This window comes from Triturus cristatus, chromosome 10, assembly GCF_964204655.1.
Source record: "Triturus cristatus chromosome 10, aTriCri1.1, whole genome shotgun sequence".
NCBI classification, from domain to species: domain Eukaryota; kingdom Metazoa; phylum Chordata; class Amphibia; order Caudata; family Salamandridae; genus Triturus; species Triturus cristatus.
Genome location: NC_140593.1, coordinates 276,239,141 through 276,254,723, shown reverse-complemented (window position 1 = coordinate 276,254,723; position 15,583 = coordinate 276,239,141). Strand labels below are relative to the sequence as shown.

The 15,583-nt window shown below is 44.4% G+C and overlaps 1 protein-coding gene across 1 annotated transcript in view; it reads right to left on the bottom strand.

The window, feature by feature from the left end:
• Positions 1–552: 552 nt before the first annotated feature.
• The window catches only part of KRIT1 (KRIT1 ankyrin repeat containing), a 514,966-nt gene continuing 499,935 nt past the window's right edge, over positions 553–15,583 (bottom strand). Inside the window, exon 17 of the mRNA XM_085631085.1 lies at positions 553–1,139. Coding sequence (XP_085487211.1) covers positions 1,050–1,139 — 90 coding nt within the window. The 3' untranslated portion in view covers positions 553–1,049. The remainder of the gene's footprint in view (positions 1,140–15,583) is intronic.

The window sequence follows — 15,583 nt, the reverse complement described above, 5'->3', positions numbered from 1 at the left end:
CATCAGTGCCACTATTTTGTATTGGTATTCTTTATTTTCTAATGCAGTAACAGCTATTTGGAATATATTGCTTGAACTCTCTTTACAGTGACACACACTATCTTATTTGGCCATGGCGGATGATGTTTTACGTGGGGGTAGTGCAGGTGTGAATTGGCCAGGTGCCATCTTGCTTTGGGCGTCCATACATAAACTGCCTGCAGCCTAAGCCAGGATGGGCTGTTACCCTCCATCACATGCCCCTTGTTGAAGCCTGATACAAACTTCAGTGCATGAGGGGATTTTGACACTGCCTCATATCTTCTGCACTAAGGAGAATAAGCCACTGTAAATGTGTCAAGGAATTCCTAGATCGGGTGGAAAGTCCGAGTCGAGGAAGCTATTATGTTGCATGTTGAGGACACTCCATGGTTTTCTACAAGCTCAATATTCATTTATTCTTTTAAGAAAAATATAAAGTATACAACCAATCCAAAATAGAGACGACCATGATAAAAACATTCATTTGTGCAAGAGATTTTTGGTATAAATAATGAACAAGAACACAGTAAGAAAAGTTAAAAATACTAATTATTGAAATTCAATGTGAAGACATGTTTTTTGGTAATTATAATTTTTCACACAAAAACAAGCAACTTTAAATATAACTTATGGTTAGACATATAAGAGCAACCGCGTTAAACTACATGTTAAAATAATGTTTGTGAAGAAATGTACTGAGGTGACTAAAAGCACTGAAATCATTTGACGATGAACTATACATTTCAATACAATCTTGGTCAGGAGGACATATTAATCCTGCGCTTCTTTTGTTTTTACTTCTGTATGCTTTATAAACATTTTAAAAGTTACAGTAGCTCATAGAAAAATATTTTAAATATAAAAATATTAAACTGGTATGATACACATTTTACTTAAATAAAACCATGCAATATCTGTACAAAATAAAAGCATCATCGCACACTTCAAATATGTTTTAGTGTAAAAATGTCATAGCAAAGAAGGTATCTAAAGTTTGAAATGAAACTGGACATTTCTCCTGCAAATTGTTAATTGTATCCATGTCTTTCAGGCACATTGCGGTCACTAGGCGTCATCTGGCCACTTAGCTTCATCAATAATTTTACAACAAGACCAGCCTAGAAATAAAAAAAACACATTATTTAATATGTAGGTAAAATTTATAGAAAGAACACCCATACGCTGACATTTGCCAATACACTCACCATCATACTTCCAAAAAACCAACATCGTATGCCATTACACCCACAACCAACATCAGACACCCACACACCCAACAAATGTCCACACATCACACATCCCAAAAAACTGTCTCAAACTCCAGCACATCTAGCATCATATGCAAATACATCCACCATATGTCAACACACCCAAAATCATATGTCAACATATCGACCATCAAATGTCCACAACCAACATCGTGCATCAATACACAAACCATCATATGTCCACATGCCTACGATAATACATCTAAACAACCAGCCTCATATCCCAATACACCCATCATATGCCAACATATCCACCCACCCAACCTCAGATGTTCACACAACCAACATTATATCCCAAACACCGACTATCAAACGTCCAAACTAACCTCATACACCAGTACACCAACAAACCACTGTCAAATGTCAACACACCCATATGTCCACCCATCAGCGTAATTTCGCACAACCAACATCAAATGTCAACACACCAGTCATCATAACTCTATAGAACTATCATGACACATCAGCACAGTCAACATCATATGCCAACATATAAAAGAAAGAAAAATAAATGATGCCATTCCCTAGAACCACAAGATCAAGGGAGTCAGGGGTTATTTTTAAACTCTCATATAAACAGGTGACAATCTGTCAGGAAACGCTTCAGAGTGCCACCGGGCAAGTAGGAGCTATTGGGCCCAACCTTGGAGGTTGAGGCCTTTTACTTCTGATATCCTGGGGCTTGACATACTAAGGGCCCTGAGCAGCTGAGCCAAGTACCCCTTCAGCCCTTGACTCTCAGTAGTAGCATTGGTCGAACAGTCCAAGAGGGGGGAGGTAGACACAAGCTCACGTCTCAAAGTACGTTCAGCAGCAATAAAGGATTGTCCAGTCAAATACTTGCTTTTATGAAACAAGCATTTGCAATGCAATCGGTCTCGCCTTTGGGATCTTATATGTATTTAGCTATGGAGCCCATTAGCCTGTGTGCTGAAACATCTACAGTTCTTTAACATGGAGGGAAAGTACGCACCAAACTGCATGACACTGCAGGTATGGGAACACATGGAGAGAAATATTGCCTTTCAGCGGGAAATGAAATTGTCCAAAGTTCTGTTTTTAATATAAAATCAGGGACTTCGGTGGTCATATCACTGAAAATACAAGATTCGATAAAACTATTATTGTCTATGGGTACTCGTGGAAGACAATTTCTATTGACTGGAATCTAGAGAATGCTAAAGTGATTCTGGTATTTTAGTGACCTCTGCTGGTCGTTTTCTATCAAGAAACTTAAATAGAGGCAGTTGCCAGAAAACGGAAAAAAAGAAAGTCTCTCAGCAGAAAGCAATTCTGGTACTTTACTGACCTAAACTGGTCGTTTTCTATCAAGACTGTTAAATAGAGGCAGTTGACCAAGCAGAAAGCAACTCTGGTATGTTACTGACCTCTACTGGTCGTTTTCTATCAACACAGTTAAATATAAGCAGTTGAACAGAAAAAAAAGTCCCTAAGTGGAAGCAGACAAGTCCTAGGGCTGATCTCCAGAGCCCACAAAGTACATACACATATAAGTATATACTAACGTATATACAAGAGGTCTTGAATGCTCGACCTAAAAATAAGTATTTTTATGTGGACACAAAGGGAAATATGGCATACACAAACAATACACACAGCCCCCTGTGTTCGGGGGTCTAGCATTTAATAGGCAGGTCCCTGAGTCCCATTTTGCTCTCACTACTGTTGTGGTTATTAATCATTCGATATAGGTGATATTCAGCTTCAGTCCCACTAGTAGGCTGTGTCTCAGGAGTTCCAATCCAACTCTATTTAAAAGGCAATAATGTTCTGGTCCCTGAAGCACTATATGGCAGAAGACGTTCAACCAGGGTCTTCTGGCTCAGCGCTCTGTCTTAAGCGCTCCTGCAAGGATGGTATAACCGGAGTCTCTGAGGGGAACGGCAGCGGCTGTTGTTGGTGGGTGGCACTTGCAGCTCTGCAGGGGAAGTGTCTAAGCATCCACAGCGATTTATCTGGTTAGAGGGTAAGTTCCTCTGATCCTCACCCCAGGTGGGGGTAGGTTGCTCCGGTCCCGATCTTTAGCCGGGACTCGGGCCAACACTGGTCCCATTGGTGGATTCTCCTCTCGTTGATGTTTTGAACCAGGAACAATCCTTGTCCTTTCCGGTGGCCTAACCTGACACACAGGGTCACTGACTTTACTACGCACACAGGCGGCTGCCCGCTCGGCACAGCAGTAACTTCCTCTTCACAGAGGACCACTCTGGCATATGAGGTTACAACTTCATTCTGCAAATGGGCTATAGCCCAACAGGCACTGCAGTAATCTTAACAGCAGCCCCCTCTGTCATACAGGGTCGTCAGCTTCACCCCACACATGGGCTACGGCCCGGTCATCATTGCAGTAATTTTCATGGCGGCCCCCTCTGGCATACAGGGTCGCCGACTTCACTTTGCACGTGGACTACGGCGCGTACAGCATGGTAGTGATGCTAACCACAGCTACTAAACAGCTGCTCCCTCTGGCATATGGGGTCACCAACTTGACGTACACACAGGTAGGTCAGTGCACCAGCCATATCATCACCTCTCGCTACAGGGATCCACTTGCTAGGATGTCCCACTGGACCTCGTTCCTCCAGCGCTCTACTCTTCCTCACAGGGCACACTGGACTTGGCAAGTAGGCAGCACCTGGTGCTCCAGGCTTCAGGGGCAGGTGGTCTTGGATTTACCTGGGTGATGTCCCCTCATCCAGCTGGGAGACTAGCAGTCTTTAGCCCTGAATACTGGTCACCGGCAGAAGTCTGGCAGAGCTTCTCCTCCTTGCACAGCCTGACTGACTGCTTTACAGTTGACAATTTAATGTGCCTCGAGCTCTTCTTCTTATAATCCATTTCCAGACAACAGATGTGATTTAGGGTATGAGTATTTGAAGTTTGTGCTGGGGTTCTGCTTCCATTTTTAGTGCCCACTCCTCTGTCAGCCCTTCCTCACCTTGTCACAGCAGGATCGACTCCAAATCTGATAGCCCCACAACACAAGTCATGGATGTGACTAGAGGTTCTCATCTGGATGTCAGCCACAGTGATATGTGCATCAAAAGGTTACCCCCAATGCCCCAGCCCTACTCTTTATGATTCTCTTATCATCCCCATCTCCTTCCTGAGATGCGCCCGGGCCCCTTTCCAGTGACCTCTCCCTGAATCAATGAGCACCCTTTGATGTGTACCGAAGAGCCTGGCTCTTCTTCAAACAGAGTGTGTCCCACCCAGCTCACAGGAATGCAGCAATCCACAAATCTGTCAGGTGGGATTGCTATACCTTCTCATACTCCTCCAGTCAGCCCTGGGTCTCCCAAGATGGAGATGGAACCCAGACTTGTCCATTGACAGGTACACATACACCCAACACATGCATACAACTGCTGCACAGCGCTACATACTAACTTGATTTAGGCGAAGGGTGAGTTAAGCACACAGCAGCAGAACGTTACACGAGGGAGGCTGTAGGCCTCACTCCAGTGATAGAAGTTAAAAGGCCCTGTACAGTTCTACTAATCACCACATGGTATGCTACCACTGCTGAGCTCGTGCTACTTAACTCCTGATAAACACAATAGCCTTTCCCCATCACGAGGTAGCGATTTGGGTGCTCCCTACTGGTCCAATAAGATCTCAATCCGTGAGACAGGCCTATATCATGGCGCACACGCATTATCTGTGGTCACCCATGACCACAAAAATCAGCACCAGGAATCCAAACATAATTGCAGCTGGGGCACTCAGGGTACATCTGCCACCATGCAAGGGACATTTCTGCCTCATCAGATGCCACTGCCAAATCAGACTGCTCCAAATCAATGTCTAACCTGTTGGAAGGGGCAGGAAAGTCCATTAGTATTCCCATGGCTCAGTCCGACTATGTGCTGCACTACACAGTATAACCCTTGCAGAGAAATAGACCATCTCAACAACTTGGGATTCTCTCCCTTCATAGCCATCAACCATTTCAGAGGCTCACAAACTTAGTGGCAAACAAATAAGGGTGGATCTTACGCAAGGCCCACACTATGACAAAGCACTCTTTCTCAAAAGCCGCCCACTTGTGTTCTCTGGGTTATAACCTCCTACTAATGAAGGCTAACAAAATGGTTACTTACCAGTTGGAGTGTTTTGCAGCTTGATGAATTTCTGGATTCACATGCTGTGCATTATTCCACCATCTAGTGGTTGGGTCCAGAATAGTTCTTGTTTGTTTTTTTTTCTTCTTGTTTTTGGCTTTGTCGTCCACCATTTACCAGGGACGTCCCTTGTGTGACGTCAGACAGCGCCCTGGAGGTTGTTGTGCGTGGTAGCCCTCTTCGGATTCTTTTTTTCTTTGTGTTTTTAGTCTATAGTCCCTTAGATGTTTTTTAAATTAGTTCTTAGAACTTACTTACCCACCTGTTTGTATTCCTTGTAGGGGAGGCCGTGTGGGTCACATGTGAATCCAGAAAACTCATCAAGCTGCAAAACTACTCCTACTGGTAAGTAACCATTTCGATTTGCAGCATGAATCCTTTTCTGGATTCACCTGCTGTGCATTAGATTACGTAGCGGTTTCTTCCCTGTTGGGGGGGGGGGGGGAGGGGGGGGGGGGCTGTGTTAAGAGGGAGACTTTGTGAACAGGTGTTGAAGTACTTCCTGTACTATTTATGCTTCCTTATTCATTTGTATGTTCACACAGTAATGTTTGGTAAATGTGTGTGGTGATGCTCATGTGGCTGCTGCACATATAGCGTCAATGGGCACATTGGCCATAAATGCCACGGTTGCGCCCTTTTTTTTCTCCTAGTGGAGTGAACTGTTGGTTGTCCCGTTAATTCTTTGTTAGCGGTGGCGTACCATAGCTGGTTTGTTTGGACTATCCATTGTGAGATTGTAGCTTTTGAGACAGGCGTACCTGTGTTGGTATGTGAGTAAGCAACAAACAATTGTTTGGATTTGCGTGTTTGTTCTGTACTCTGCAGTGCTCTCCTTACATCCAGGGTATGGAGGCTTCTTTCTCCTTTCGTTTCTGAAGAAAACCGGGAGGTGAATATTTTGATCCAAGTGATCTTTGGATACTACTTTTGGCAGGAATTGTGGGTTTGTTTTTAAAATAACCTTGTCCTTGTGGATTTGCATGTATGGTTCCTGTATGCTTAATGCTTATAATTCACTTACTCTCCGTAAGGATGTAATAGCGATTAGAAATGCTGTTTTTAAAGCTATGTGTTAATGTGTTTTGCCATTAGTTGTGTGAGCACTGTGTTCAGACTCCACATGGGCACAGGAGCTGTTCTAGAGAAGCAATTCTTTTACTTCCTTCTAGGAATTGTTTTATGACAGGTCTTATGAAGAAGCTCTTGCAAGTTTTCCCAAGTGTATGCTACGAGGGCCTTCGTGGTGCACCTTTATGCTTGAGTAGTTAATGTGACTGTCTAGGAGATGAGTCAGATATACGATTACTGTTTCTTGTGTGTTGATTGAGTTCATTTGATTGTTAGCTGTGCACCAGGTGATGTATCGATTCCATTTTGCGGTGTAGCATTTTCTTGTAGTATGTTTCCTTGCCTCCTTTTAAAATTTCCATAGTTTGTTGAGACAGGTTGAGGTGACCAAACTCTATGTATTCAGGCGCCAAGCCGCTAGATATAGCGTCGTTGGTTCTGGATGAAAGATTTGGCCCTGTTACATTGTTAATAGGTCTTTCTCTGTTTTGATTTTGATTATGTCTCCCTTGGACAGTTCTAGCAGACTTGAGCACCATGTCTGCCTTGGCCATTGTGGAGCAATGAGAATTAGGTTTGCTCCTGGTTGTCTTGCCTTTTCCAGTACTTTTTGTATTGGGGTATTTGTGGAAAAGCATATGCAAATGTCCCTGACCAGTTAAGCGAAAGGGCATTCCCTTTTGACAGGTGGTGAGGATACCACAAGGCAAAGCACTGGCATTTCTTGTTCTGTATTGTTGCAAAAAAGGTCTATCGCTGGTGTTCCCCAGATTTTGAAGATGTACTGTACTGTTCTGTTCTGTGTTTCAACTCCTAATTGTGGGAGCAGTTGTTTTGCCTGCTCAGTTGATCTGCTGTAATGTTGTATATTCCTGGTAGGTGAACTGTTTGCAGATTGATTGTTTGAGATAATGCCCATTGGCAGAGCTCCTGTGTTAGTTTGTTCAGTGGAAATGATTTTGTACCTCCTTGTTTGTTGAGGTAGAACACTGTTGTGGTGTTGTCTATTTGAATTAAAACAGTTTTCCCCTGAATGTGTTTCTGGAACGCTTTCAGTGCTAGGAGAACAGTTTTCATCTCCAAGTAGTTGATGTGTTTTATGGAATCCTGTTTGTTCCATTGACCACGTACTTTCAGATGTTTGCTGTGCGCTCCTCATTCATTGAGGGATGCGTCTGTAGTGATTGTCACAGAAGGAGTTGGGTTCCTGAAAGATCTGCCTTGTGTTATGTTGTTGGATGTCCACCATAGTATCTCTGCTTGCAGCTTGCGTGTAACAACCACTAGATCCTCCCAACTCCGTCTGGCTTGAGACCAGTTGTTGGTTAGCCATTCCTGGAATGGGCGCATATGTAGACGAGCAAGAGGGATGAGTGGGATGCATGATGCCATCATGCCCATAAGTTTCATAACTCTCCTCACTGTCAGAGATTGACCCTTCTGGGAGAGGGTGGTTTCTTGTGTTATTGCTTGTATCCTTTTTTGCATCAGGTATGCCCCCGCGTTCTTGGAGTTCAGTCTTGCACCTAGGAAAGTCTTTTCTCTCTCTGGTTCTGTGGATGATTTCTTGTGGTTTATTGAAAACCCTAGCTCTTGTAGCATGTGGATAGTTATCTACATGTGATTGAGGCATCTTTGTTTTGGCTTTGCTCTTATGAGCCAGTCGTCCAGGTAGAGGTAGACGTGTATTCCCTCCTTTGTCAGGTGTGCCTCCACAGCGGCTAGGCACTTGGTGAAGACGCGTGGTGCTGACTTTATTCCGAAAGGGAGTACTTTGAACTGATAGTGTGTTCCTTTGTGTAGGAACCGTAGGTACTTTCTGTGTTTCTTGTTCATTGGGATGTGTAAGTAGGTTTCTTTGAGGTCTATTCTTGCCATGTAATCTCCTTTTTGAATTTGAGGAATTATCTCTTGGAGAGTAGACAATTTTGAAATGTTGTGTTAGAATGAACTTAATTATGAACCTTAGGTCCATGATTGGCCTTAGTGATAGGTCCTGTTGGGCACTAGGAAATATGGTGAGTAGTTGCCTTTGAAATGCTCTTGTTTTGGGACCAATTCTATTGTTTGTTTTTGAAGTAGGTCCTTGATCTCCAAATTTAACTGTGTGAGTTCCGACTTTTGAAATTTCCTTATTCTTGGTGGGTTTGCAGGCGGTGTACTTGAGAGCTCTATGCAATACCCGTATTGTACTGTATTTAAAATCCGATTGTCCGTTGTGATGTTTTTCCAGTGTTGTAAAAATTGAGATATTCTTCCCCCCACTAGTGTTTTGTGTGGATCTTCCCCGTGTGGAAGTCAATTTGTGCTGTTTCCTCTTCCTCTAAAGGGTTGGCCTCTGCCCCTGGCCCTTCCTCGAAAGGGCTGCTTCGGGTGTTGCTGCCAACCGTGGTATTTAGTTTGTTGGCTAATCTGTTGTATATTACCTTGGCCTTGTTGTTGTTGTGACATGTGTTGTCCTTGGTCAAATGTACCTCTTCCCGTGGGTTTTCTGTTGTTGAAGCTACCTCTCTTGAAGGTACCCCTTTGCTGCTGGGCTCCCATTGCTCGTCCGGTCTCATTATCTTCTTTGATTTAATGGAGGGATTCGTCCACCTCCTTTCCAAACAGTGCCTCCCCTGTGAAAGGCCTGTTGATCATGGAGGTTTGAACCTCTTGTTTAAACCCTGATATTCTGAGCCAGGCATGTCTTATTAGAATGGTACCTATGCACAACTGTCTGCTGGCAGTGTCTGCTGCCTCTAGTGCAGATTTAAGGCATGTATTTGCTATGTTTCTGCCCTCTTGGACAATAGATTTGCTCTTTTCGTGTCCTCTTTGGGGAGTTTGTTAATGAGCTCCTCTATGTCGTCCCACTGCTGGTGGCTGTATCTGTTCAATAGGGCATTAGAATTTACGACGCGCCACTGTGTTGCAGCTTCTTTTTTCATTTTTCTTCCCACCATATCCATTCTCTTGCTTCCTTTTTCTGGTGGTGGCCCAGTGTTAGAGGGTGCATTCGCTCTTCTATTGGCTGTGATGACGATGATGGAGTAAGGCACCGTGTTCCCCTGAAGGAGGCGTGTACTTTTTCTCAACCCTTGGGAGTTACCCCTTTACTTGAGGCTGGTTCCTTAATGGCTTCCTTGCCTTGGTCCAGGATGCTTAGTAGCATTGGTAAGTATTGTGTCTCCTTGTTGGCTGGGGCTAGTGTTTCTAGAAGGAAACATGTGTCTCCCTTTTCCTTCTCGAGGGGGACCCCGAAAGTGTCTGCTTCCCTGTTAATTAGTCCATTGTAGAAGGGGATATCATCTGGCGGAGATGCCTTCGACGGATAGCAGCATATCTCTTCTTCGGGACCTTCGGTGTCGAGGTCGTTCCAGTTGTTCTCGAAATTGTCAGAGGGTTCCTCCTCTTCAGGAGCGTCTATTTAATCCTCAAGATCTTCCTCACAAGGTTCAGGAGTTGGGGGTGATTCAAGGATATCCTCTTCTTCCCCATCGGCGTCTTCCACTTCTTCACCGTCGACGTTATCAGGTTCGGTGAGTGGTGCTTCGGAATCCGGAAGTCTTTTAGTGATGTGTCAGACTTCCTCTTTTTCTGGAGGAGCGCCACCATCTCGGCCTCGAGTCGTTTCGTCTTCTTTTCGACTTCGAGGGTTCTCTCGGCTTCGGAGACCGGAGATTTTCTCTTTTTGGGCGCGCCTGTCTCTGGTTTCGATTGCGGTGCGCCTACCTTCGGGGTTTCGTGCTCGACTCTTGTTTTTGGCGTCTTTTGCGATTTTCCCTCCTCAATGACCCTTGGCAGGGTTCCGTGGGGTTCCTTAGATCATGGCTGACACACTCGATCGCCTTTTTCTTCGGTGTCGGGCTGCTTTAGGTTGCACCTTGTTTTTGTGGCCCTTCGGTTCTGACAGATGTGTATGGTGTCTTACCTTATCCGTCTTCTTCCCTGTGTCGCTCGCCTTCTTGTGAGCGTGTGGTATTTTGGAGTCCCCCTCTAGAATTTCGACGTCGAACTCCTCGTGCGTCGATTCTGCTGGCACTCCCTGGTCTTCCTCATCACTGGAAAAACCCAGGTCCTTAAGGGAAGCTTTCTTCGAGGTCTGAGACATTGTGGCGTAGTGGGCCTCTCTCTCATTCGGCGAGTCCTGAGTGTCTTCGGCTGGAATGCTGCGCAGGCCTCACAGTCCTTGTCCTTATGGTACTTGGGCAGGCAGAGGTTGCACACGTTGTGTTAGTCGTGTTGCGCGAACTTGTGGCGGCACTTGGGGCAGAACTTGAAGAGAGTATTTTCATTGGCCCCTAACTCTCCATTTGTCGACCTTAGAGGTCGGCTATCGTGTTGATGCAGGAGTAGTGTTCTCATCTCCGGTTACGGTGTTGATGATCTGTGAAGTTCACTGGAACTTTTCGTCTTTTCTTCTTTTTTTCGGGATATCCTGAAAAAAACTTCGAAGCTTCTCGTCCTGCTTCCAGACCCAATGGCGGAAAAAATAATCTGAAGATGGCTACCATGCACAACGACCTCAAGGGCGCCGTCTGACGTCACACAAGGGACGTACCTGGCACCAAATGGTAGTCGACAACGCCCAAAACAAGGGGCAAAAAAAAAAAAAAACAAGAACTATTCTGGACCCAACCACTAGATGGCGGAATAATGCACAGCATGTGAATCCAGAAAAGGATTCATGCTGCAAAACGGACGCTTTCTTCCCTTGTCATCCAGTTGAGCTAACACTGCCTCAACTCCCCTATCAGAGTCATTAGTTTGTACAAGAAAAGTCTGACTGTAGTCAGATGCTTTCAGTACCGGTGCTGTGCAAGGTGCCTTCTTCTGTTTCTCAAATGCTTTCCGACACTCCTCCGTCCCGATCACTTTCCTGCTTGGAGGTCAAAGCGGTCAGTAGGGCAACTACACTCCCATAGTATAATGCAAAGTTACCAGATTACCTGGAATTCCCAGTCTGTCCCTTACCTCAGTCTGGGAAGTAGGCACCTCCCACTCCCTACCAGATTGAATCTTGGCATCCAACAGGTGAATCTTCCCATTCCCCACCTCATGCCCAAGGTAGGCTACAGAGAACTAACCTACCAGACACTTAGTCACTCTAACGGTCAGTTTCACCTCCTGTATCCTGCCAACATTAGTTTTAGATGCCTCAGGTGGTCCAACACTTTGGCAGCATCTGCCTAAATGCATCCCTGAACCCAGTCAGACATGATGTACTTCCTGCCCTTCACTGGCAGACTGTTTCCTGTGTTTATGTCATGCACACAGGCAGACGTCAACTCCAGAGGCAGCGAGAAGAAGTTGGCAAACCGACCCAACACCACTCTAAATTCTCTCTGCTGCTCAGGTATTAGCTCGGGCTAGCTTAACCCTTCTACGTTGCTATTCCTAATGTCAGTAAGTGGTTCTCTGTCTTCCTCAACTTCCTCTGCCATAGCCATGATGTGCACTGTGTAATCTCTCTGGAGGTAAGGCTTCAGCCTGTGTACATGGTACACCCTCTTTGGTTCACTTGTGGCACCTTTGCCTACCAAGTAGTTAACCTCAGAAACCTTCTGAACAATCTTGTTTGGCCCACACCATTTGTCCTCCAAACCCCTGGGACAAATAGGTTTTAGCATCAACACCTGACCTTCCTGATATCCATCCTGGGTAGCTTCCGGGTCATACCACTCATCTTCATCTGTGCTGGCTAGCCTGAAGCTTTTCCTTTGCCTAACTCATATATTGCGCCATCAACTTACCGAGGTGAATCGCATAGTCCACCACATCCTTCTGTGGAGACTCTGAGGCTCCTTCCCAGCCCTCTCTGACCAGAGTGAGTTGACCCCACACTGTGTGTCTAGACCCAAGCTCAAAGGGACTGAATCTTACCCCTTTGTGCGGAATCTCTCGGCAGGCAATCCGGCAGGAGAAGGTCCCACTTTTTTCTGAGGTTCTCTGGCAGAGTTCCCATCATGCTCTTCAGTGTTTTGTTAAACTGCTCCACCAAACCATTGGTTTACGGGTGGTATGCAGCGGAAAAGTGGTATGTCACAACAGCTTGCTCCCACATTCCTCTCATGTAAGAGCTGATGAAAATGGTTCTGCAGTCCTGAATGTTGCCTTCAGTAAATTAGGAATAACCATTACTGCTTGTAGACGGGAGTGGGACTCAGGGACCTGTCTACGAAACAGTAAAGCCCTGATCTCAGCGGACTGTGTGTATTGTTTGTGAATGTTGTATATTACATTGTGTCTGTATATAAATACTCCTATTCCATAAAAGCAAGTATTTGACTGGACAATCACTGATTGCAGCTGCTGAACGTATTTTGAGTTGTGAGCTTGTATTCATCCCCATGTGTCTATTTCCACCCCAGTTGACAACAAAATACTCAGACCATATAGCTAACTGAACAAATAAGAGCATTTTAAGATTCAGCTTCTTGCTCTTGAAGAACGAAAATTAAAAATAGCTCCGACATACATTTGTTTTGTAGTTGCATTGATTTCACTGTTACCAGAGCAGTGTGCCATCTGCACTTTTTTTAGAATTTGATGTCACTTGTCTTATCAAACAGGAGGAGGGTGGGCGCACACTGCCTCACATCCCAACACTCAGTTTGCCCTGATGCATCATAATAAATGCAGTGCATGATAACACTTAGTTCGGTGTCAGGCTTTAGGTTTTCACCCTTGTTGGTGCAGCCAATGCTGTGTATCTCTAGACACGTGTTTCAGGATAGTTGTCCTTCTTCAGTAAGAGCAACACATTCTTTTTTGGGGGGTGCTGGAAATGCTGCCTAAAGTCTTCTCAGGTCTCTGTACCACTCGCTGGGCGCAAGTGCATCAACCATAGCTTGTCTGCTCATTAGCTCAAGGGAGCCTTTTCAAACAGGAAGAAAGTGGGCGCACACTGCCTCACATCCCAGCACTCAGTTTGCCCGATGCATCATAATAAATGCAGTGCATGATAACACTTAATTTGGTGTCAGGCTTTCGTTTTTCACTTGTCTTACAATGGAATTGATGTGGTCAAAATATGTGTCTTGTTATCCACACTGGGGTACCTCACTTATTTATTTTTTGTAATTTGTTTGGATATATATTACAGTGATTGATTGATTTTTGATATACCTACAGCATAGATGTAAGTTATTCTATGAATGAATCCCTAGGAACCAATGCTATGTTTGTGGCTTTAGTACCCAGGTTTCTAGTGATAAAGGTCAGCCCTAAGATATTAATGTTGTGATAATCAATGGAGTTCTCCTGAATGAGAACAGACTATTTCAAACTAAACAACGGGGGGTGTTGGCAGCCCAGGCAACTGATAGCATTAAAAATGGTCATTTGCCAGGATATGTATAGCGAAGCCATCAAGAGTCTTAAGAGCAACAGGTTCTCGCCTTCTTAGATTAGAAGGCAGAGTATTTGAGCTGGAGGCTGACCATGCTAGTGTAGTGATGATTGTTATCTACCTATGTACAACGCTAAGTTAGCATAACCGCGTTAGATGTTAGAAAGCCATCTTGCCGCTTTTGCTGCTTTTGCACACGACACTGTAGTCACATGTTATTAGAATTGAGAAATGCTTACTCGACTTTGCTTCACATGAGAACTGTCTGTTGTTAACATCTTAAACAGTGAATAGCGACCTTGGTCTGTACACAGTGTAACAGAAACAGTCTGGATCTCTAGACGGTGCATGTTGTTGAGTTCAGGTTGATCGGCCCACTAGTTTAGCCATAACACGCACGCAGCTGCAAATACCTGAAAGTCGAATGCTTTTAATATTGCAGTGTTGCATGTTTTCAACACATTCGGAAGAAGAGCGTTCCTAGGAGCAGAGCATAGCTGATCCTGTGATGTGAAGTCTCTGAGCTGATCTATACGGTATGGGGTTCCCCATTCAAGCCTAGAGACCTTTTATTAGTCTAATAATACTATTAGTGTGTAAGAAAGGAAGGTGGCCTAGGGCCACTGTCATTTTATTATGACTGCTCCTTTCATTTTCTATGGTATTGTATCTATGCTGATGGTTTTGATTTAATCGTTTGTTTGCTAATGTTAGCCAAACTGCTGCATATTAGGACACGAGGTTTATAAAATAAACTCTTTAAACTTTTCCCGTGTCTCTGTTTATTCTGTTGTGGACTGGTACGAGAATAATTACGAAAAGGTGTTTCTGATTCCCACCATTCCTGAGAAATATATTAAGTCGCTTGTTCTGGGTTGTCTATACATTGGGACCGCCGACATAAACCTCGGATAACGAATGGGACACTGATACTGGCCGGATAGGGGTTCTGGGTTCTGAGGTGAGTTTTTGGTACACCGCAATTCACTGAGGGCCTGGGTTCCTGCGCATAGTTCTGCGCATAAGCAGAATCCCTGCAACACTAGCTCAGGCAATACCACCATATTAACTACTCTCTGTGAAACATCGCAAAAATATAGAGTGGAAGTACCATTATGGCAAAACAATATCAGTGGGAGGATACCCCATTCTCTAGACTCTGTGGAAAAAATGCCAGAATAGGATGACTCGACCATTTTATTGGAAACAATGCGGTCAAATCCTGTGCTGATTTGTAAACCATCTATAACCTTCCCAGACAAAGCGGAGTTATCACCAACTGGTACGTAGCCTGCGTGGCAAACTAGGTAGAGAGCTCATAAATCTAGCATCTTCTCCAATTAGAACGTACATTGAGAAATAAGGAATATTCAAGGGAGTGGTGTGAGGATTATAAAGTATGAGGATAGATCATATCTACCTAAATCCGGTACAGTATGTATTGAAAGAGTATTAGCAGGACAAAGAGCATTTAGAATTTACACCTCTAGACTGGAAAGACCTATTCACTACCCACACCAGATTGTTACGAGAAGCGAGACTAACGTTTTTCTATTTCACGGTCTTTCACAACTGGTATTGGACTCTATTGTGTAAAGAAAGAGTGGTTTTTCTTCAATTTCTGGAATATTGGAGATGCAGGCTAACTGGAGTGCCATAATATCCAGTCATACTGGGCAGAAAGTTGGAGCACTCTAACATCCACTGATATCGCCTTAATCCCATCAAACCTTCTGACGGTTCTC